The sequence below is a fragment of the Pseudophryne corroboree genome, chromosome 2, assembly GCF_028390025.1.
Source record: "Pseudophryne corroboree isolate aPseCor3 chromosome 2, aPseCor3.hap2, whole genome shotgun sequence".
Classification (NCBI taxonomy): Eukaryota; Metazoa; Chordata; class Amphibia; order Anura; family Myobatrachidae; genus Pseudophryne; species Pseudophryne corroboree.
In genome coordinates this window covers 501,429,468-501,454,919 of record NC_086445.1, presented here as the reverse complement: position 1 = coordinate 501,454,919, position 25,452 = coordinate 501,429,468, and the positions used below count along the sequence as shown (strand labels likewise).

Sequence of the window (25,452 nt, the reverse complement as noted above, 5' to 3'; positions counted from 1 at the left end):
TGGATCAAGATCCTACTTTACACCCCAATGTCTATCCTTGTGGAGCCCAGTGTACCTCGCAGAAAGATTTAACAAAGGTAAGTTCTTACCATAAATCTCGTTTTTTACCTGCTGTATTGCAGTATATTACTGTGCCTCATTCACGGAAAATATGGTGATTGATAGAGAGGATTTACAGGAACCTCAGACAAGATCTCTCAAGTTCATGTCCCAGGATTCTCATCAGTCTTGTCATAACCCCATATTGTATATGTTGCTCCTGAGTAGTATGCATCTTTAAGCAATTTAACATGTCAAAAACAATAAACACATGCGGCAGGATGTAATGGAGTCCGAGATCACCTGAAGTGTGGGATGCCGGACAATCTCTGACGTTTTTTTAAAGAGGCTGTCCCTTACAAGGCAATACCATGTCTTGTAAGTGATTGCCCCTTTAAATCAAAAGTCAAAGATCCTGCGGCATCTCGCATATACAGCAATCTCGGACTCTATTACATCCCGCCAATGGTTTGGGTACCAAAAAACACATACAAGTTTTGTGCATAAAGCATATCAGATACTAATAAACACCAAAAAGCAAATGCCCAATCAATTGTGCTCTCCAATCAGTGATAGGTCAAATACAAGTATGTATATAATCTATATGTATATATTAAATAGATAGAACCCTCATGTGATATAACATCGTTCCAGTACAGATATTTAACACATGGCAAATGTGCTCACCATCCAGCTAGTCTTCATTTTTCTTTTCATTTTCAGTGATGACAGCATGGGATATCAGTATCCATTCACGTTGAGAGTGGTGCAAAAAGATGGTAATTCATGTGCGTCCTGCCCATGGTACAGGTAAATCATGAAAATGTTATATTAAATTTATATTGTACAGTAATAGTTCTAATCACTTGTTTTATAGACTGCTCCTTCCATTGTGTCATAATGCCATATGTATTGAATATTTATTGTGAGTATTCTGCCATTTTAAAATTATTTTAGTTAACATCAAGTGGTGGCATATGAGTGAGGGATGTAAAAAATGGGTGGCCTGATTGGACACCAGTTGGTTGGGTTTCTCCCATGGATGCCCCCAATATTTGAGGCCAGCCTCGGTACATGAAGTTTCATGTGTGAGAGCCATTCTTACAGTTTGGGACAGAGTGAATAGGCATTTGGATAATGGGGTAGCTAAATCCTCCATTAATACCAATTTTTTTTAAATCCTTAAAAATATATAAATGATAGTACTTGGTTACTGCTAAACTGCATTCTGTGGGGCAAATGTATTATCTGTCGTTATGGGGGAGAAGCGATGTCAGCGCACGTTATGTGCGCTCTACCTCTTCTCCCCCATATATGAATGTGCCGGTATGCAACCCTGTCCATATCGACAATGCTTGTCTATAAGATGGCACACCAATGTGCGTTGGCAATGCACTGCTGACCGTTCCGATACTTGCAGCTACCGATTTCGACAGGTAGCGATGCCCTATCTCCACAGCTGTCCCTGGCTGTGGCGGGTGCCAACTCCGGACTGTTCAGGGAATTTTGTGTGAGTAGCGAGATTCTGCACATGCACAGCCGGCCGGGCAGGGAGTTACAGCACATCAGCACTAAGCCAGAGGCGGGAGTTTTCACTGCCCTGCTTTGTCAGACAAGATGTTAATACATCTTGTCGATGTCCCTTCCTGCTTCGCCTCAGTAACGAGATGAAACAGGAAGTGTTATAGCGGCACGATCCATGCTGATACAATAAATTTACCTTTATATTTCCGATGTCCGAGACTTTTGCTGGCGGAATTGTGGAATTAAGGGTATTTTCTTGCATGCTTGGTGAGAACGCCCCCAGATTTCAACATACTGGGATGAAGTCCTTTCTTTGGCTGGCAGTTTGATTAATCTTGCTTCTCCTAAAGTATTGTACCTGTACTGTTGTGTAAACAACTGATTGGGGTCCCTGACCCACAGAAACTTTGTAGCCACATCTTTAATCTAAACTCCTCATTGCAACACACTGGAAGCAACCCTACTGCTCCTTCCCTCCCTGCTCTGATTAATAAATATGGTGCTCTGCCTTGATGGTGTACATTACCGTCCTCATTCGCAACACTCTACATAAGTTTCATGCAGTTTGGGGTCCTTGGTTCTCTCACTTCAACAGACAACTCCCTGTTTTTACCTAAGCGCATCCTCAGAGCTACGACACAGTTTCACCCTCATTGTTTATGCCTTTTTATTTCCTACTCTGCAGTGCTTGTATTAGTGGTTGCCTGTTCTTTCCCCCAACATCCCCCCACCCAATTCCCTACCCGTCCCTATTCCTCATTTGTTACTAGGAAACAACAACTTCCTTGCGACAATGGTGGTATGACTTTTGTTTTTATTGAATTTATTACATGGCTTAACAGGTTCATGATTTTGATGCTCATTATATATGTAAGGAGGTGCCCTATTAGCCGCAATATCGCAAATGCGATAATTCAGTATCCTATTAGCGGTGATAAGTTACTGCTAATAGGTCTCCATAGGGTTTATCGCAGATTTCTCTTCAACATCTCAGAGCTGGTGGTAAGTAGTGCAAAATCCCTATTTTAAGCTAAAAATGTCGGGGTTTGGTTCAGAACCCCTGGGACACCCCCTAATGACTAATTAGCCACTGAAAAGTTTTTAATTATTTTTAATTCTCTAATAATGACGTCATTTTTGGGGTCAAAAATGCAGAGCAATGGAAATTGGTGTACAAGGTATGGGACAGGTATATTGGGGTGCTTTATGAGTTGGACAAGTGTTTGTAGTCTTGCAGGTGGGAGTAAACTGTCCGTTTCCACTTTTTATTTTAAAGTCCCTTAAAATTACACAAATATATACCTGTACTTATACCCATTTGTATGTACCCAAGAGCACTTATTTAGCTGGAAAAAATAGATTTATATAATTTTTCAGCATTTAAAGCTAAAAAAAAAAAAGAATAACAGCCATTTGACCAGATTTAATAACACCAATTAGTTCTTTATGGCTACTAATAGACCTCTGTAATGATTTCCAATATCAGTTTGGCATTTTTGGGTACAGGCACATTTCTCCAATTTTTTCCTTTGCTTTTGCTGGCTAGAATTATCGCGCGTTTACATTTTATCGCCGTTTTGTAATCTGGTAGGTGTGAAGAATGGGAGTGCGCAAGCTGCGATAACCTGATTTGTCAGGCAATAGTTGCAATAACATTCGCTACGATCGTGGATTGTGTTATTGCAGCTAACAGTATACCCGCCCCCCCTGTAATGTGAATTACCTGTTCTGTTTTCAGTAAATAGATTATACATATAAGTTTATAAAGTGCAAAAGTTATTTCGGAGACGAGCGTGTCTCTCCCAAGCTACATACATACATACATACATACATACATACATACATACATACATACATTACTTCTGGAAAGTATTCACATCACTTCACTTTTTCCACATTTTGTTATGTTACAGCCTTATTCCAAAATGGAATAAATACATTTTTTTCCCTCAAAATTCTACACACAATACCACATAATGACAACGTGAAAAAAGTTTTTTTGAGATTTTTACACATTTGTCAAGAATAAAAAAGAAAAAAATCACATGTACATAAGTATTCACAGCCTCTCTCAATACTTTGATGCACCTTTGGCAGTAATTACAGCCTCAAGTCCTTTTGAATTTGATGCCACAAGCTTGGCACACCTATCTTTGGTCTTTGGCAGTTTCGCCCATTCCTCTTTACAGCACCTCTCAAGCTGCATCAGGTTGGATGGGAATTGTCTGTGCACAGCCATTTTCAGATCTCTCCAGAGATGTTCAATCGGATTCGAGTCTGGGCTCTGGCTGGGCCACTCAAGGACATTCACAGCATTGTCCTGGAGCCACTCCTTTGATATCTTGGCTGTGTGCTTAGGGTTGTTGTCCTGCTGAAAGATGAACTGTCGCCCCAGTCTGGGGTCAAGAGTGCTCTGGAGTAGGTTTTCATCCAGGATGTTTCTGTACATTGCTGCATTCATCTTTCCCTCTATCCTGACTAGTTTTACAGTTCCTGCCACTGAAAATCATCCCCACGGCATGATGCTGCCACCACCATGCTTTACTGTATGGATGGTATTGGCCTGGTGATGAGCGGTGACTGGTTTTCTCCAAACATGATGCCTGGCTTTCATGCCAAAGAGTTCAATCTTTGTCTCATCAGACTAGAGAATTTTGTTTCTCATGGTCTGAGAGTCCTTCAGATGCATTTTGGCAAACTCCAGGTGGGCTACCATGTGCTTTTTACTAAGGAGTGACTTCTGTATGGCCACTCTCCCATACAGGCATGATTGGTGGATTCTTGCAGAGATGGTTGTCCTTCTGGAAGTTTCTCCTCTCTACGGTGGAATGTTGTAGCTCTGACAGAGTGACCATTGGATTCTTGGTCACCTCCTTGACTAGGGCCCTTCTCCCCCGATCTCTCAGTTAAGACGGACGGCCAGCTCTAGGAAGAGTCCTGGTGGTTCCGAACTTTTTATGGATGTTGGAGGCCACTGTGCTCATTTTGACCTTCAAAGCAGCAGATATTTTTCTTTATCCTTCCCCAGATTTGTGCCTTGAGACAATAATGTCTCGGAGGTCTACAGACAATTCCTTTTACTTCATGCTTGGTTTGTGCTCAGACATGCACTGTCAAGTGTGGGACCTTATATAGACAGGTGTGTGCCTTTCCAAATCATATCCAGTCAACTGAATTTACTACAGGTGGACTCCAATTAAGCTGTAGGAACATCTCAAGGATGATCAGTGGAAACAGGATGCACCTGAGCTAAATTTTGTGCTTCATGACAAGGCTGTGAGTACTTCTGTACATGTGATTTCTTAGTTTTTTATTTTTAATAAATTTGCAAAAATCTCAAAAAAAACTTTATTTATATTGTCATTATGGGGTATTGTGTGTAGAATTTTGAGGGGGAAAAATGAATTTATTCAGTTTTGGTATAAGGCTGTAACATAACAAAATGTGGAAAATTGAAGCGCTGTGAATACTTTCCAGATGCACTATACAGGTTGAGTATCCCTTATCCAAAATGCTTGGGACCAGAGGTATTTTGGATATGGGATTTTTCCGTATTTTGGAATTATTGCATACCATAATGAGATGTCATGATGATGGGACCTAAATCTAAGCACAGAATGCATTTATGTTTAATATACACCTTATACACACAGCCTGAAGGTCATTTTAGCCAATATTTTTTATAACTTTGGGCATTAAACAAAGTGTGTGTATATTCAAACAATTCATTTATGTTTCATATACACCTTATACACACAGCCTGGGGGTCATTTAATACAATATTTTTAATAACTTTGTGTATTAAACAAAGTTTGTGTACATTGAGCCATCAAAAAACAAAGGTTTCACTATCTCTCACTTTCACTCAAAAAAAGTCTGTATTTCGGAATATTCCGTATTTCGGAATATTTGGATATGGGATACTCAACCTGTATATGTGTGTGTGTGTGTATATATATATATATATATATATATATATATATATATACATACATACATATGTTGCAGCATTTGCTAGAAAGACAGATTCTGACACAGTGTCTACAAGACAACATTACTTTATCTGTGGATGGAAACTGACTATTCCCTAGTACTAGAAATGTCTGAGTGGAGATCAAGCCTACAGCAATTTTTGACTATGGAGTAATTCACCTATAATTTACCCTGAAGAAGTCCAACCTAAAGGACGAAACGTGTTGGGTGATTCAAACGACCTGAAAATATACAGTGGATCTCTTTTTTTTTTTTTTTTTTTTTCTTTTTCTTTTTTTTGTGAGCACACTCCCGTAAGGGCAAAGTGCATGAACATCCAGCCTCTATTAATAGACAGGTCTTGTTGATATTATTCATTGTATTATGCTGTTTGGGTTTTATGTAAATGTTTTATATGTACATTTGAATACACATTGGTGTTGTAAGAAAAGGGACATTAGGTCCATAGAGGATAATTTTAAAATATATTCTGAGTATATTGGTGCACCTAAGGAATTTATTGTGAGAGATATATATATATATATATATATATATATATATACACACACACACGTACAATACCCCCTTTGGGGGGAGGGGATTGTTATGTTACACACACATACATGTGTGTGTGTGTGTGTGTGTGTGTGTGTGTGTATATATATATATATATATATATATATATATATATATATATGTGTGTATGTTCATTGAGAGTAAAACCTCTGCGCCTTCAGTGCTATGACAGTGACTGATCTTTCAGTATAAATCTTTATAAGTTATATGCGTACCGAACATCAGAGGAAAGAATGCCCGCGGCAGTATCTTTCTCGGAAATCCTTTTCTCTATCCCTTGTTCCTTATGTGGATGCACTCTAAAGTATCTCTTGCCTTTGATTCTCATGTAGATTTTGTCGGGGATGTAAAATTGATTGTGCAGAAGACCGCGCTTACATTGGTAATGCTTACATTGCTGTGGATTGGGACCCCACAGCCCTACATCTCCGTTACCAGACGTCACAAGAAAGGGTAAGGACACTGTTCTGGTGAAAGTTATGCCTCATTATATTTTTTATATTGTAGTTTGTAAAGCGATACCCTGTTGCCAAGTGCTATGTACAGAATATTAATGAGTCACATTAAGACACTAAGCTCTAATGGAGCAGTTACTAATGTCCAAACACATATGCACTGGGGTCCATTTTAGTCAGAAGCCATTTTAACCTATCAGTATGGTTTTGAATTGTAGAAGGACATACAAAATCCTTACAGCTAAGACCTTGGTCTTATGCTAATTTATGGCACGGGTGAGCCGTGTTCACGCTTCCTTTCCATACTAATATGCACTGAACCTAAAACAACTGGCTGCAGTAAATAAATATTTTTACTTGGTGTCGGCAATTTTGTGGTTGGATCACTACTTGGAGCCAAAGCAAAATTACTTATGACACTAGATTACCTTTTTTTAATATAATTAGTTAATGAAGTCTTTATGCATACTGTATTTCCTGTATATATTCCCAGTTTTCTAAGATCTCATTCTGGTAATTTGCTTTGGCACAAGAAATGAAAAAGGTTATTTATAAATATGGAAAGTGATCATCCCAGAGGAAATGTTATGGGTTTTTTTCACCAAATGTACCTGTTATGGGTAATGTGTGTATTAGTGCATTAAGATGTGTGTGACTGCGCTGCTGGAAAGAGGTTTCTCTTAATGATCAAGAAAATTGCCCAATTTGTGCAATGTAGATGCAAAGATTAGGGGATATATTGATATGAGTTCACGCAATGTAGAGTGCGCACTTTGGGGTATTTCTTTCCAGTGCTCTGGATGTGTCATTTTTTAGGGTATGTTGAGTGCTTTAGTCATCCGAACATATTTTGCACTTTCCAAACCTATATGCACAATTGTCCCATTGTGATAAAAAAAAATACCCTAAATCTTTCCGTGCCATTATCCTCTTACTTTCATTATTTAAAGCTGAATAAGGCCTGTGCAGACATGTTGATATATTCAATTAAAGACGGATCCATTCCGACATGTATTTGTCGGAATGGATCCGACAACCCCTATTCAATCCCATCTTAATTCGACTTTTTCAAGTCGAATTTAGATGGGACGCAGAGAAGGAGAAGGGGGGCGAGCCGCGTGGGGACAGCCGGCGGACATACAGGCAAGATCAGCGCTACAGTATCGCTGCAGCAGGATGTCACTCAGCCGCCCGACCTCACGGCAGCTTCCACCCGGCTCCAGCAGCGTGCTGGAGCCGGGTGGAAGCAGCCGTGAGGTTGGGCGGCTGAGTGACATCCAGCTGCAGCGCTACTGTAGCGCTGATCTTCCCTGTATGCCCGCGGCTGTCTCCCTGCGGCTCCCGCCCTTGCCTCCTCTGGGTCCGCATCTCAGTCCGACATCATTTTGATGTCGGACTGATATGGTCGAAAAGGGGGCCAAAACCTGTCGGTTTTGGCCCTGTTTTCGATATAAACACGCGGTTCGGCAGCTATTCCGCCGATCCACGTGCTTTTCGACAAGTCGAATTCATCGACTTGTCGAAAAATTTAGGGATATATTGAATAGGTCGAATCAGGATTCGACCTTAAAAAGTTGAAAACTGCCGTCTTTTCGACAGACGGCAGTTTTCGACTTCAAGTGAATATACCCCATGGTATTTTAGGAGCTGTTTAAAACATAAATAAAAATGTAGCGAAACCAGAGTGAGATAACGTATATTTTTATGCTGTGTTTTTGTTTAAAATGTTTATCTTTTTATGCCTGCTCCTCTTAATGCGATACTGTGATGCCTATTATGTTTTTGTTTATGTTGTCTGTAATATTGAGAATGTACTTTACAGAACAATATTATATTTCTCTAACGTCCTAAGTGGATGCTGGGGACTCCGTAAAGACCATGGGGGATAGCGGCTCCGCAGGAGACTGGGCACATCTAAAGAAAGCTTTAGGACTATCTGGTGTGCACTGGCTCCTCCCCCTATGACCCTCCTCCAAGCCTCAGTTAGATCTCTGTGCCCGAACGAGAAGGGTGCACACTAGGGGCTCTCCTGAGCTTCTTAGTGAAAGTTTTTTATTTTCAGTGAGACCTGCTGGCAACAGGCTCACTGCATCGAGGGACTAAGGGGAGAAGAAGCGAACTCACCTGCGTGCAGAGTGGATTGGGCTTCTTAGGCTACTGGACATTAGCTCCAGAGGGACGATCACAGGCCCAGCTTGGATGGGTCCCAGAGCCGCGCCGCCGGCCCCCTTACAGAGCCAGAAGGCACAGAAGAGGTCCGGAAAATCGGCGGCAGAAGACGTCCTGTCTTCAACAAGGTAGCGCACAGCACTGCAGCTGTGCGCCATTGCTCTCAGCACACTTCACACTCTGGTCACTGAGGGTGCAGGGCGCTGGGGGGGGGCGCCCTGAGACGCAATAAAAACACCTTGGATGGCAAAAAATGCATCACATATAGCTCCTGGGCTATATGGATGCATTTAACCCCTGCCAGAATCCATAAAAAAGCAGGAGAAAAGTCCGCGAAAAAGGGGTGGAGCCTATCTCCTCAGCACACTGGCGCCTTTTTCCCTCACAGCTCCGTTGGAGGGAAGCTCCCTGGCTCTCCCCTGCAGTCACTACACTACAGAAAGGGTTAAAAAAGAGAGGGGGGCACTAATTAGGCGCAGTATTAACTATACAGCAGCTATAAGGGGAAAAACACTTATATAAGGTTATCCCTGTATATATATATATAGCGCTCTGGTGTGTGCTGGCAAACTCTCCCTCTGTCTCCCCAAAGGGCTAGTGGGGTCCTGTCCTCTATCAGAGCATTCCCTGTGTGTGTGCTGTATGTCGGTACTTTTGTGTCGACATGTATGAGGAGAAAAATGATGTGGAGACGGAGCAGATTGCCTGTAATAGTGATGTCACCCCCTAGGGGGTCGACACCTGAGTGGATGAACTGTTGGAAATTATGTGACAGTGTCAGCTCTGTATAAAAGACAGTGGTTGACATGAGACAGCCGGCTACTCAGCTTGTGCCTGTCCAGACGTCTCATAGGCCGTCAGGGGCTCTAAAGCGCCCGTTACCTCAGATGGCAGATATAGACGCCGACACAGATACTGACTCCAGTGTCGACGGTGAAGAGACAAATGTGACTTCCAGTAGGGCCACACGTTACATGATTGAGGCAATGAAAAATGTTTTACACATTTCTGATAATACGAGTACCACCAAAAAGGGGTATTATGTTCGGTGAGGAAAAACTACCTGTAGTTTTCCTGAATCTGAGAAATTAAATGAGGTGTGTGATAATGCGTGGGTTTCCCCCGATAACAACTGATAATTTCTATAATGTTATTGGCATTATATCCTTTCCCGCCAGAGGTTAGGGTGCGTTGGGAAACACCCCCTAGGGTGGATAAAGCGCTCACACGCTTGTAAGGGCTCTACCCTCTCCTGAGATGGCCGCCCTTAAGGATCCTGCTGATAGAAAGCAGGAGGGTATCCTAAAATGTATTTACACACATACTGGTGTTATACTGCGACCAGCAATCGCCTCAGCCTGGATGTGCAGTGCTGGGTTGGCGTGGTCGGATTCCCTGACTGAAAATATTGATACCCTAGATAGGGACAGTATATTTTTGCCTATAGAGCATTTAAAAGATGCATTTCTATACATGCGTGATGCACAGCGGAATATTTGCCGACTGGCATCAAGTCTAAGTGCGTTGTCCATTTCTACCAGTAGAGGGTTATGGACACGTCAGTGGTCAGGTGATGCGTATTCCAAACGGCATTTGGAAGTATTGCCTTATTAAGGGGAGGAGTTATTTGGGGTCGCTCTTTCAGACCTGGTGGCCACGGCAACAGCTGAGTAATCCACGTTTGTACCCCAGGTCGCCTCTCAACATGAGAAGACGCCGTATTATCAGGCGCAGTCTTTTCATGGACAAGCGGGCAAAAGGTTCCTCATTTCTGCCCCGTGACAGAGGGAGAGGAAAAAGGCTGCAGAAATCAGCCAGTTCCCAGGAACAGAAACCCTCTCCCGCCTCTGCCAAGCCCTCAGTATACGCTGGGGCTTTACAAGCAGAATCAGGCACGGTGGGGGGCCCGTCTCAATGAATTTCAGCGCGCAGTGGGCTCACTCGCAAGTAGACCCCTGGATCCTTCAGGCGGCTTTACCGATGTCTCCTTCTGACAGGGAGACAGTTTTGGAAGCCATTCACAAGCTGTATTCCCAGCAGGTGATAATCAAGATACCCCTCCTGCAACAGGGAACGGGGTATTATTCCACACTGTTGTGGTACCGAAGCCGGACGGCTCGGTGAGACCGATTCTAAATCTAAAATCTTTGAACACTTACATACAGAGGTTCAAATTCAAGATTGAGTCACTCAGAGCAGTGATTGCGAACCTGGAAGAAGGGGACTACATGATGTCTCGGGACATCAGGGATGCTTACCTTCATGTCAAAATTTACCCTTCTCACCAAGGGTACCTCAGGTTTATGGTACAGAACTGTCACTATCAGTTCAGACGCTGCCGTATGGATGGTCCACGGCACCCCGGGTCTTTACCAAGGTAATGGCCGAAATAATGATATTCCTTCGAAGGAAGGGAATTTTAGTTATCCCTTACTTGGACAATTCCCTGATAAGGGTAAGATCCAGGGAACAGTTGGAGGTCGGTGTAGCACTATCTCAGGTAGTGTTGCGGCAGCACGATTGGATTCTCAATATTCCAAAATCGCAGCTGGTTCCGACGACTTATCTTCTGTTCCTAGGGATGATCCTGGACACAGTCCAGAAAAAGGTGTTTCTCCCGGAGGAGAAAGCCAGGGAGTTATCCGAGCTAGTCAGGAACCTCCTAAAACCGAGCCAAGTCTCAGTGCATCAATGCACAAGGGTTCTGGGTAAAATGGTGGCTTCCTACGAAGCAATCCCATTCGGCAGATTCCACGCAAGAACTTTCCAGTGGGACCTGCTGGACAAATGGTCCGGGTCGCATCTTCAGATGCATCAGCGGATAACCCTGTCACCAAGGACAAGGGTGTCCCTCCTGTGGTGGTTGCAGAGTGCTCATCTTCTAGAGGGCCGCAGATTCGGCATTCAGGACTGGGTCCTGGTGACCACGGATGCCAGCCTGCGAGGCTGGGGAGCAGTCACACAGGGAAGGAATATCCAGTGCTTATGGTCAAGCCTGGAGACATCACTTCACAAAAATATCCTGAAGCTAAGGGACATTTACAATGCTCTAAGCTTAGCAAGACCTCTGCTTCAAGGTCAGCCGGTGTTGATCCAGTCGGACAACATCACGGCAGTCACCCACGTAAACAGACAGGGTGGCACAAGAAGCAGGAGGGCAATGGCAGAAGCTGCAAGGATTCTTCGCTGGGCGGAAAATCATGTGATAGCACTGTCAGCAGTATTCATTCCAGGAGTGGACAACTGGGAAGCAGACTTCCTCAGCACGACCTCCACCCGGGAGAGTGGGGACGTCACCCAGAAGTCTTCCACTTGTTTATAAACCGTTGGGAAAAACTCGACAGGTATTGCGCCAGGTCAAGGGACCCTCAGGCAATAGCTGTAGACGCTCTGGTAACACCGTGGGTGTACCAGTCAGTGTATGTGTTCCCTCCTTTGCCTCTCATACCCAAGGTACTGAGATTGATAAGATGGAGAGGAGTAAGCACTATATTCGTGGCTCCGGATTGGCCAAGAAGGACTTGGTAACCTGAACTTCAAGAGATGCTCACGGAGGATCCGTGGCCTCTACCTCTAAGAAGGGACCTGCTCCAGCAAGGACCCTGTCTGTTCCAAGACTTACCGCGGCTGCGTTTGACGGCATGGCGGTTGAACGCCGGATCCTGAAGGAAAAACGGCATTCCGGATGAAGTCATCCCTATCCTGATCAAAGCCAGGAAGGATGTAACCGAAAAACATTATCACCGCATTTGGCGAAAATATGTTGCGTGGTGCGAGGCCAGTAGGCCCGACGGAGGAAATTCAACTGGGTCGATTCCTACATTTCCTGCAAACAGGAGTGTCTATGGGCCTGAAATTGGGGTCCATTAAGGTTCAAATTTCGGCCCTGTCAATTTTTTTCCAAAAAGAACTAGCTTCAGTCCCTGAAGTTCAGACGTTTGTAAAAGGGGTACTGCATATACAGCCTCCTTTTGTGCCTCCAGTGGCACTTTGGGATCTCACTGTAGTTTTGGGTTCCAAAAGTCACATTGGTTTGAACCACTTAAATCTGTGGAGTTAAAATATCTCACATGGAAAGTGGTCATGCTGTTGGCCCTGGCCTGGGCCAGGCGCGTGTCAGTATTGGCGGCTTTATCCTGAAAAAGCCCTTATCTGATTTTCCATTCGGACAGGGCGGAATTGAGGACTCGTCCTCATTTTCTCCCTAAGGTGTTTTCAGCGTTTCACCTGAACCAACCTATTTGTGGTGCCTGCGGCTACTAGGGACTTGGAGGACTCCAAGTTGCTAGACGTTGTCAGGGCCCTGAAAATATATGTTTCCAGGACGGCTGGAGTCAGGAAATCTGACTCGCTGTTTATCCTGTATGCACCCAACAAGCTGGGTGCTCCTGCTTCTAAGCAGACTATTGCTCGTTGGATTTGTAGTACAATTCAGCTTGCACATTCTGTGGCAGGCCTGCCACAGCCAAAAATCTGTAAATGCCCACTCCACAAGGAAGGTGGGCTCATCTTGGGCGGCTGCCCGAGGGGTCTCGGCTTTACAACTTTGCCGAGCAGCTACTTGGTCAGGAGCAAATACGTTTGTAAAATTCTACAAAATTGATATCCTGGCTGAGGAGGACCTGGAGTTCTCTCATTTGGTGCTGCAGAGTCATCCGCACTCTCCCGCCCGTTTGGGAGCTTTGGTATAATCCCCATGGTCCTTACGGAGTCCCCAGCATCCACTTAGGACGTTAGAGAAAATAAGAATTTACTTACCGATAATTCTATTTCTCATAGTCCGTAGTGGATGCTGGGCGCCCATCCCAAGTGCGGATTGTCTGCAATACTGGTACATAGTTATTGTTACCAAAAAATCGGGTTATTGCTGTAGTGAGCCATCTTTTCTAGAGGCTCCTCTGTTATCATGCTGTTAACTGGGTTCAGATCACAAGTTGTACGGTGTGATTGGTGTGGCTGGTATGATTCTTACCCGGGATTCAAAATCCTTCCTTATTGTGTACGCTCGTCTGGGCACAGTATCCTAACTGAGGCTTGGAGGAGGGTCATAGGGGGAGGAGCCAGTGCACACCAGATAGTCCTAAAGCTTTCTTTAGATGTGCCCAGTCTCCTGCGGAGCCGCTATCCCCCATGGTCCTTACGGAGTCCCCAGCATCCACTACGGACTATGAGAAATAGAATTATCGGTAAGTAAATTCTTATTTTGTATTCTATATTTGGGGATTTGTACCCACCTTGTATTATGGATTTTATAAATAAAGATCAATTTTATTGGTTTATCACATTTATAGCTCATTTACTGAGTTACAGTAATTTAACCATCCCTTTATTTAATACTGGTATATGGGTGCTATCTTGTATTAATATATGTGAATCTGAATTACATCAAGTGCTTATCTTTAAGTCCGAGCTGGAGAACCATTTCCCCTATGTTTGTTTTTTGTTAGAATCTTCTGTGCCGCATACTGAGCTGTCCCTCATAGACTCCAGCCTAAACTCCACCTTTTCTCCCTCGTGTGCAGATTGTGGAGGAGCACGAAAGTGTTGAACAGAGTCGTAGGGCACAAGCAGAACCCATTAACCTTGATAGCTGTCTCCGGGCTTTCACAAATGAGGAGGAGCTGGGAGAGGATGAAATGTATTATTGTTCCAAATGTAGAACACACTGTTTAGCCACAAAGAAACTTGACCTTTGGAGGCTTCCGCCAATTCTAGTACGTCTTGTTTTTATATTCTTAAATCTTTAAGAAAATTTATAGTTTTAAAGTGTTTTGTAATCTAGCAGTTAATTGTCAACAACTTAATTAAACCTAGTCGTTTAATTGTTCTTTGCAATCTAATATATATCTGACAGGTATATAGTATTACCAATAATGTGTTCATACTGTAGTCACATTTAGCTGTTAATAAGCCAGCATGTACATGTTGTTATAACTCGGAAGCTTCTAGCACATCAAGTTTTATATTATGTATTATATTACTGTAGAGATGAGCGGGTTCGGTTCGTCGAGATCCGAACCCCCCCCCCCCCCCCCGAACTTCACCTATTTTACACGGGTCCGAGGCAGCCTCGGATCTTCCCGCCTTGCTCGGTTAACCCGAACGCGGCCGAACGTAGTCATCCCGCTGTCGGATTCTCGCGAGATTCGTATTCTATATAAAGAGCCGCGCGCCGCCACCATTTTCACTCGTGCATTGGATATTGAACGGAGAGGACGTGGCTACGTTCTCTGCCTGAAAAGCTCCATATCTGTGCTCAGTGTGCTGCAAATATCTGTGCTCAGTGTGCTGCAAATATCTACGTTCTCTGCCTGAAAAGCTCCATATCTGTGCTCAGTGTGCTGCAAATATCTGTGCTCAGTGTGCTGCATTTTGGTGACCAACAGTATATAGTTGTACAGTAGGCCATTGCTGTATCTTGCAGCTCTGTGTCACTGCAAGTATCCATTCCATATCTGTGCTGCATTTTTGTGAGCAGTATATATAGTAGTACAGTGCAGCATTTTGGTGACCAACAGTATATAGTTGTACAGTACAGTACAGTAGGCCATTGCTGTATCTTGCAGCTCTGTGACACTGCAAGTATCCATTCCATATCTGTGCTGCATTTTTGTGAGCAGTGTATATAGTAGTACAGTGCAGCATTTTGGTGACCAACAGTATATAGTTGTACAGTACAGTAGGCCATTGCTGTATCTTGCAGCTCCGTGTCACTGCAAGTATCCATTCCATATCTGCGCTGCATTTTTGTGAGCAGTATATATAGTAGTACAGTGCAGCATTTTGGTGACCAACAGTATATAGTTGTACAGTAGGCCATTGCTATTGATATAATATTATTACTGGCATATAATTCCACACATTAAAAAATGGAGAGCAAAAATGTGGAGGGTGAAATAGGGAAAGATTAAGGTCCACTTCCACCTAGTGCTGAAGCTGCTGCCACTAGTCATGGCAGAGACGATTCAATGCCATCAACGTCGTCTGCCAAGGCCGATGCCCAATGTCATAGTAGAGAGCATGTAAAATCCAAACAACTAAAGTTCAGTAAAATGACCCAAAAATCTAAATTAAAAGCGTCTGAGGAGAAGCGTAAACTTGTCAATATGCCATTTACGACACGGAGTGGCAAGGAATGGCTGAGGCCCTGGCCTATGTTCATGGCTAGTGGTTTAGCTTCACATGAAGATGGAAGCACTCATCCTCCCACTAGAAAACTGAAAAGAGTTAAGATGGCAAAAGCACAGCAAAGAACTGTGCGTTCTTCTAAATCACAAATCCCCAAGGAGAGTCCAATTGTGTCAGTTGCGATGCCTGACCTTCCCAACACTGGACGGGAAGAGGTGGCTCCTTCCACCATTTGCACGCCCCCTGGAAGTGCTGAAAGGAGCACCCACAATCCAGTCCCTGATAGTCAAATTGAAGATGTCACAGGATGAGGATATGGGTGTTGCTGGCGCCGAGGAGGAAATTGACAAGGAGGATTCTGATGGTGAGTTGGTTTCTTTAAGTCGGGCACCCGGGGAGACACCTGTTGTCCGTGGGATGAATATGGCCATTGACATGCCTGGTCAAATTACAAAAAAAATCACCTCTTCGGTGTGGAATTTTTTTAACAGAAATGCGGACAACAGGTGTCGAGCCGTGTGTTGCCTTTGTCAAGCTGTAATAAGTAGGGGTAAGGGCGTTAACCACCTAGGAACATCCTCCCTTATACGTCACCTGGAGCGCATTCATCAGAAGTCATTGACAAGTTCAAAAACTTTGGGTGACAGCGGAAGCAGTCCACTGACAACTAAATCCCTTCCTCTTGTACCCAAGCTCCTGCAAACCACACCACCAACTCCCTCAGTGTCAATTTCCTCCTTAGACAGGAATGCCAGTAGTCCTGCAGGCACGTCACTGGCAAGTCTGACGAGTCCTCTCCTGACTGAGATTCCTCCGATGGATCCTTGATTTGCTGCTGGCGCTGCTGGGAGTTGATCATCATCCCAGAGGGGAAGTCGGAAGACCACTTGTACTACTTCCAGTAAGCAATTGACTGTCCAACAGTCCTTTGCGAGGAAGATGAAATATCACAGCAGTCATCCTGTTGCAACGCGGATAACTCAGGCCTTGGCAGCTGTGTTGGTGTTAGATGTGCGTCCGGAATCCGGCATTAGCTCAAAGGGACTTAGAGAATTTCTTGAGGTAGTGTGTTCCCGGTACCAAATACCATCTAGGTTCCACTTCTCTAGGCAGGCGATACCGAGAATGTACACAGACGTCAGAAAAAGACTCACCAGTGTCCTAAAAAATGCAGTTGTACCCAATGTCCACTTAACCGTGGACAAGTGGAGCAGGGCAGACTCAGGACTATATGACTGTGACAGCCCACTGGGTAGATGTATTGCCTCCCGCAGCAACAACAGCAGCGGCGGCACCAGTAGCAGCATCTCACAAACGCCAACTCATTCCTAGACAGGCTACGCTTTGTATCACCGCTTTCCATAAGAGGCACACAGCTAACAACCTCTTACGGAAACTGAGGAACATCATCGCAGAATGGCTTACCCCAATTGGACTCTCCTGGGGATTTGTGACATCGGATAACGCCACCGATATTGTGCGTGCATTACATGTGGGCAAATTCCAGCACGTCCCATGTTTTGCACATACATTGAATTTGGTGGTGCATATTTATATATTTTTTTTTTAAACGACAGGGGCGTGCAAGAGATGCTGTCGGTGGCCCGAAGAATTGCGGCACACTTTCGGCATTCAGCCACCACGTGCCGAAGACTGGAGTACCAGCAAACACTCCTGAACCTGCCCCGCCATAATCTGAAGCAAGAGGTGGTAACGAGGTGGAATTCAACCCTCTATATGCTTCAGAGGATGGAGGAGCAGCAAAAAGACATTCAAGCCTATACATCTGCTTACGATATAGGCAAAGGAGGGGGAATGCAGCTGACTCAAGCGCAGTGAAGAATGATTTCAACGTTGTGCAAGGTTCTGCAACCCTTTGAACTTGCCACACGTGAAGTCAGTTCAGACACTGCCAGCCTGAGTCAGGTCATTCCCCTCATCAGGCTTTCGCAGAAGCAGCTGGAGAGATTGAAGGAGGAGCTAAAACAGAGCGATTCCGCTAGGCATGTGGGACTTGTGGATGGAGCCCTTCATTCGCTTAACCAGGATTCACAGGTGGTCAATCTGTTGAAATCAGAGCACTACACTTTGGCCACCGTGCTCCATCCTAGGTTTAAAGCCTACGTTGTATCTCTTTCCAGCAGACACAAGTCTGCAGAGGTTCGAAGACCTGCTGGTGAGACACTTTTCAACTCAAGCAGAACGTGACCCGTCAACAGCTCCTCCTTCACATTCTCCCGCAACTGGGGCTGCGAGGAAAAGGCTAAGAATTCCGAACCCACTCGCTGGCGGTGATGCAGGGCAGTCTGGAGCGAGTGCTGACATCTGGTCCGGACTGAAGGAGCTGCCAACGATTACTAACATGTCGTCTACTGTCACTGCATATGATTCTGTCACCATTGAATGAATGGTGGAGGATTATATGAGTGACAGCATCCAAGTAGGCACGTCAGACAGTCCGTACGTATACTGGCAGGAAAAAGAGGCAATTTGGAGGCCCTTGCACAAACTGGCTTTATTTTACCTAAGTTGCCCCCCCTCCAGTGTGTACTCTGAAAGAGTGTTTAGTGCAGCCTGTCACCTTGTCAGCGATCGGCGTACGAGGTTACTTCCACAAAATGTGGAGAAGATGATGTTCATCAAAATGAATTATAATCAATTACTCCGTGGAGTCATTCACCAGCAATTGCCTCCAGAAAGTACACAGGGACCTGTGATGGTGGATTCCAGTGGGGACGAATTAATACTCTGTGAGGAGGGGGATGTACACAGTGAAAGGGGTGAGGAATCGGAGGATGATGATGAGGTGGACATCTTGCCTCTGTAGAGCCATTTTGAGCAATGAGAGATTGATTGCTTTTTTTGGTGGGGGCCCAAACCAACCATTCATTTCAGCCACAGTCGTGTGGCAGACTCTGTGGCTGAAATGATGGGTTTGTTTAAGTGTGCATGTCCTGTTTATACAACATAAGGGTGGGTGGGAGGGCCCAAGGACAATTCCATCTTGCACCTCTTTTTTTTTGTTTTTTTATTTATCTTTGCATCATGTGATGTTTGGGGCCAATTTTTGTATGTGCCATCCTGTCTGACACTGCAATGCCACTCCTAGATGGGCCAGGTGTTTGTGCCGCTCTCTTGGGTCGCTTAGCTTAGTCATCCAGCGACCTTGGTGCAAATTTTAGGACTAAAAATAATATTGTGAGGTGTTCAGAATAGACTGGAAATGAGTGGAAATTATGGTTATTGAGGTTAATAATACTATAGGATCAAAATTACCTCCAAATTCTATGATTTAAGCTGTTTTTGAGGGTTTTTTTTTTTTTTTTAAAACACCCAAATCCAAAACACACCCGAATCTGACAAAAAAAATTTCAGGGAGGTTTTGCCAAAACTCGTCCGAATCCAAAACACGGCCGCGGAACCGAATCCAAAACCAAAATCCGAAAAATTTCCGGTGCACATCTCTATATTACTGTAAGAAGTCCATATTGAAATATTTCAGCATATATAAAGATAGCTTAGCCCCTTGAGTTTTTGTTAACGAACCTGTATTTTAGCAATTTTCATTTTAATATTGTGAAATGTCTTTGGATCTTAGATCATCCACTTAAAGCGTTTCCAGTTTGTTAATGGTCGTTGGATAAAGTCTCAAAAAATTGTCAAATTTCCCCGGGAGAAGTTTGATCCGAGTGCCTTCTTGGTACCTAAAGGGCCAGTACAATACCAGAAAAGGAAAGCAAGACTTCAGTGGAATGATCAAGCTGAACCACGTTTGATACAGGGTGACCTGAAGAAAGTGGACTTGATAAACTCCTGTTCTGCTGGAGATGTGGATGCACTCAGTAAGGTTCAGCCAATAATCAGTTCTTCCACAACAAATAACAGTAAAGGTATTTAAAATAAATTTTCCTTGTGCTGCTTTTAGCAGTAAATTTGTAGGAGCTAATTGATTTGTATTTCTTTCAAAATGATATTGGTGTTCTTTCACATACACTTCGCTTATATGTGTAGCTGTTTAGTTATCTGGAATAGTGTATGAATATTTCTAAATAAGTAAACATCTAAGTAGCAAACAGTACTGTTATATCGTTTGTAAATAAACCAAATCTAAAATGTAAATTTGAAATGATATAAATGACGTCATGTTAGCAGATGAGCGTCGCCAAATTGTGTTAAAGCAGAGAGTTCAATATTTGCAACAAGAATGTTAATACCAGTAGTGGGGTGAAAACAGAGACATGCATAATATGGCAGGATAGAGATTATTGAAAGACAAGAAATTAACCAACGTCCTATTATGAGGGTGGTTCAATAAATATGGTGACAAGACCTCTCACTGCCTAAATTTAGTCAACTCGTACATAAATATGTAGTGGCGTCACATGCGGGTGATATTCACCTGCAGCACTCTGCTCTTGTCACACATGAAGAGCCGGCACTGCACTCAGCCCAATCTCAGGGGGCAGCCAGCATCTCCGAGGATGCTGGACACGTCCCCAGAGTGAAGAAATAGACTCTGCACTGCACCCCCGTCGCGGCTGTGCCCCCGTCTCGGTGACGCCTCTGTATATATGTATGTAATAAATAGTATGGACTTAGTACAGAGTATTTTTCCACATAGTCCCCATACTTGTCTAAGCATCTATCCTGGCATAGCTCAGTGTCAAGCGCCTGAAGCCAGGACATTACAGCTTGCTGAACTTCACCATCTGTTACAAAATAACTTCCCTCCAGGTGCTTTTTTTATTGATCCAAAGAGGTGGAAATCACTTGGTTCCAGGTCAGGACTGTGGGGAGGATGGTCCAGTACCTCCAAATTGTAGCGCCGTAACAACTCACGCGTGTGGAAGGCTAAATGTGGCCTGGCGTTACCTTGCTGCAATACAATGCATGTTCGCAGCAACCCTGGTCGTTTAAAAAAAAAAAAAAATTGCCCTCCACAAACTGGCTCACTTTGTTAGTCAGCATTCAGTTTCTCTCTTGGTAAGGAAATCAACTAGAAGGATGCCATTGAGGCCCCAAAACACAGTCACCATGACTTTTTCTGCTGATGGAGTTGTTTTCAGTTTCTTTGAAGGTGGGAACTGTCTCCATTGTTATATGGTACACCCACGTTTCATTGTCTGTGACAATACACTGCAGGAGAGAGAATCTCATCCTATTGGTTATGTGAACTTCTGTGAGTTGCTTTGGTACTCAGCGTGCACATTTTTTCCTGAGCCATTGTGGCTCATTAACAATGTTGTACACCATACCCACTGAGATGCTCAGTTCGTCAGCAGTATTCATACACAAATACATTTGTCCGCCTGAATTAGACCTTCAGTGCGGCACAATTTGTTATCCGTGGTGGACGTGCATGACTGGTCAGATTGTGAAGGACTGGCCTGCAGTTATCAAAGGCACCAAATCCAAACCTGTTTCCGTGACATTGTTTTTCCCATACACCTCAATAAGTTGGCAATGAATTTCAGCTGCTGATGTGACGCAGAGATCTTATCACACTACGCACCTCAATGTGTGACCATGTTTCCGACAGCCCCGCCATCTTATGACTAACGTTGGGACAGTATGACTGATATGAGGCACAATTTAAAGGCTGTGTGGGGAAGCAGTGGTCTACCTGCTCTGACAGGAAATTAGAACATAATAGAGGATATTACAGACATGAGAGCTCCTGTTACCTTACTTATTAATCTATCCTTGTATTAAATCAGTCAGAGAACTGCTACACATGTAGGCAAACAAATCACAGAAGGAGTAGACAGCAGTGGAATACAAATATGAAGTCCAGCTCAGATACACAAGACTGTACATTGGCAGTGGTTCAGGGGAGCTAAGCAGGAGCTGACTCAGGACATGGGTCAGCAAGAATGGTACACAGGAATTCATGCAGAAATATATCACGAGTAAACGCAGATGTGCTGGTTGCCATATGAACAATCTAGCACCGTCTACTAGTTTGGGACTTACTTTTAAAGAGAGTGGACTCTTGGCCCAAGAGTATGAAGATAAGCAGGAGCTGCTACTGTGCATACAGATGCTGGGACCAGTGTGTAACCCTCTCCTTCACTTTTTTGCAATAGGAGTAAGTTGCGATGACTTTAATCCACTGGCATGATGCTGGTAATGACTTCCAGACACCTTAGGAGGAGGACAAGGGGAGCTGCAGTTCTTATGTGTTTGGACTCTGGTGCAAATAAAGAGCTGCATATGGGCATTAGGGATACATGCAGGCTGCTGGTGATGTTCGGGGGGGATACACGTAGATTTTAGGTGATGTGGGGAGGAGATATGCGTAGGAGATGTAGGGGGGAGAAGTACATCCAGGGTGCAAGAGATGTAGGGGGGAAAAGTACACGCAGGGTGCAACGATGTAAGAGGGTGTACATGCATGTAGGGGTGGTACATGCAGGATAGAGGTGATGTAAGGGGGTACACATAGGTCATAGATTATAGGGTGCAGATGAGGGTAGGGAAATTCACGTATAGTAAGTTTACTGATTGCAGGTCTGGATAGGGAAGTACACGTATGTTGGTGATTACAGATGTGGTACATGTAGGTCAGAGATTATAGGTGAGGGTAGGGAGGTACACGTAGGTTAGTGATTAGAGGTGAGGGTAGGGAGGTACACGTAGGTCAGCAATTATAAGGTGCAAATGAGGGTAGAAAGGTACACGGACCAGGGGTGGTACATATTGTTCAGCAATTATGGGGAGAAGCTAGGGAGGTACCCAGAAGTCAGCGATTACAGGGTGCAGGTGAGATAGGACGGTACACGTAAGTTAGTGATTTTAGGGTGCAGGTGAGGTAGGGAGGTGCACGAAGGTCAGCGATTACAGTGATCACTTGCCCCCTGTAATAACTGACCCACATGTACCTCCCTACCTCAGTGACTACAGGGAAAACGGAGTCAGTGTGCACACATTGATGTGAACGCCTCTGCTTGATTGACAGACAGGGGCGGTGTTGCATGGGGCATGGCAACGGAAACGCAGGCGGGTCCGGGATGTTTTCCGGGCGACCGTGTGACATCACATGCGGCCGCTGCAACAGGCAAGATGGCTGCGCTGTGTCTGCCTTCAGAGTAAGGCTGTGCAGACAGGGTGCATCACTTATTTTGCGGGGTCAGCGATGCAATTGAATTGCGATCACATTCTGGCAGCCATTAGCATGCTAGACGGCCCCCAGCATGCAATAGTTAGCAGTTGTAGTTTTGCTAATTTAGCAAAACTGATACTGAATCAGGTCCATAGGGTGATATAGGAGGTAAACACAGGATGCTGCTGGTGGCGTATGGGAGTTCACACAGGGTGCAAAAGGTGACATATTTGGTACACATAGGGGGCAGAAAGTGACACATGGGGGTACACACAGGGTGGAGAAGGTAACATGGGGATACACACAGGTTTCTGCTGGTGATGTCAGGGTGGACACAATGTTTTGAGGCCAGCCCTCACCTCTTGCTGCAGCGGATCTGGACTAGTTTGGGGGGGTCTCTTGGTGCCTCCCTGCCTAGAGCTGCCATAGAAATTGCTGGTGTCCTGAAGGCAGCAGGTAAGAGAGTTCTGTTGGGACTGCCCACGACTACCCCCTCACCTTCCTCCATCCGCATAGTGCTCCCGCTGCTTGTCCTTGCTGATTGGCAGCACCGCGATCGCCGGAACACGGACACTGATCACAGACCACTCCGGAGGACGATGATCACTTGTTGAGCGGAGACCACATCCTCTGCTGGGGGACCAGAAAGCGATATCTGGGGGTCAGTGAATGGGGGACAGCACAGCTCAAGGGTCAGTGAGGGTAGAGTGGGAGACGGTAAAGCCTGAGGGTCAGTGTCTGGAGGGACAGCACAGTCTGGGGGTCAATGGCTGGGGGGGGTGGGGGGCAGGACAGCCCAGGTGCCAGTGGTTGGGTGGGACAACACAGGCTGGGGTTCAGTGGCGGTTCAGCACAGCCTGGGTATCAGGAGAGGATGAACAGCACAGCCCGGGGGTCAGTGATGGGGAGACAGCCCCCAGCTCCTCCCCAAGCCCGATGTGCGTCTCCTTCACATATATAGTTTGTGTGCCGGTGTACAGCGCCGGGGTTCTCCTTGCACCGCCACCTAGCACACATGGCACTTTTGAAATTCTCACCAGTTCAGTAAATAAAGAAATAAATTATGTGATATCACTCATTGATCACGTGCTGTAACAGCCGACCTGTGGCACTGCTCACACTGAATAATTACACTTGTTTATTAGAGCAATGCCATAGCTAATTATTGTCACAATGTGCCCCCACCAACCCCAAAACAACCCCTTGCCCCACTGTATCAATCAAATGTAAGTAATTCCTCTACAGTTTACTGTGTAAAAATTGGATGCAAGGTGAAAAGTCGGCCATGTTTGTACACCAAAGTGAAGTCACTCTACTTTCCCTGTAGATGGCCATGTATTGAGCATGCACATCAAATTGAAATTCCCTATCTTTAAAATATGGGCCATATTTTACTCAATTTAAACCTGTACTTTTCTCAAAACCTTAACACCAAAAGGCCCTAAACTGAAACCAGAATTATCTAACAAAACAAACCCCTAATCTTAACACGTCCTGAACCCTGAGTGATGCCTTCCCAAGCATACAGCAAAAAAGGTGAAAAGTAGCAGTTTTGGTCAAACAGGAAGAAGAACAACACTGACATTTTCAAATTCAGATTATTCCAAATTTCTTATTTTTTATTTTTTTGCTTTGGACTTTGGCATGCAGTAGCAACCAACGGTTCTACATATCCATACCAAATTTCAGCTCAGTACGTCAAATAACTTCTGATGTGTAGCTCCTCAAGCACCATGCCATACTCTCAGAAAATCCCTATGGGAAAAAAATCCATTTATTCAATTCTGCTTTAATATAAGGGCACAAACGTGCCCTTATAATACTTTTTGCCATGGATACAACTTGGAAGAGTTGCAGTCTCTCTAAACAGTTATGTTTAGTTAAAATTTGTTAATTACTTGCTGTTATTGCACAAAAATAATATGCTCTTAAGTTGTTTTACATTATGCATATGGCCTTGTTTTTCAGCATCCCCATCCCAGGGAAGGAAAGCTGCTACGAACTCCTCAAGTAAAAATAACAGTCCTAACCACAGCCCCAGGTGCCTGGCAAGGGGTAAAGGCCGTCTACGTTTACCTCAGCTAGGAGGCAAAAAACTGTCAAGCAGCAAAGAAAATTTGGATCAAAGCAAAGACAGTGGAGGTGATAATGAAACAAAAGAGACTTTGGATCAGGTAGAGTCAAATAAAGGACATGTTTTGAGTGGAAGTCAAACAGAGCTAGGTACAAATCAGGACACTGAGGTGGTTTTAATCAATGGACTGAATAATGAGCAGAACACATGCAACAATGGCCAGCTTGATAACCACACGGGGGAAGAGGAGGACATCACTGATGACCAAAGAGAAGACATCTGCTGTCAGCCTATCTATAACCTTTATGCAATTTCGGTAAGGAGCATAACATTAAGTTAATGAGCTAAACTAACATAGAGTGATTGACTGCTTTCACACAGTTGGCTTTTGAATTGATTGCTTCTATTCTGCC

The 25,452-nt window shown here is 44.4% G+C and overlaps 1 protein-coding gene across 2 annotated transcripts in view; it reads left to right on the top strand.

Moving 5' to 3' along the window:
• USP32 (ubiquitin specific peptidase 32) overlaps positions 1 to 25,452 on the top strand; it is a 433,758-nt gene that overhangs the window by 396,069 nt on the left and 12,237 nt on the right. For both annotated transcript variants that reach the window (XM_063954012.1, XM_063954011.1), the window contains exons 28-32: positions 763 to 849; positions 6,444 to 6,564; positions 14,258 to 14,449; positions 19,462 to 19,753; positions 24,934 to 25,355. In XM_063954012.1, the coding sequence (XP_063810082.1) occupies positions 763 to 849; positions 6,444 to 6,564; positions 14,258 to 14,449; positions 19,462 to 19,753; positions 24,934 to 25,355 (1,114 nt within the window). The remainder of the gene's footprint in view (positions 1 to 762; positions 850 to 6,443; positions 6,565 to 14,257; positions 14,450 to 19,461; positions 19,754 to 24,933; positions 25,356 to 25,452) is intronic.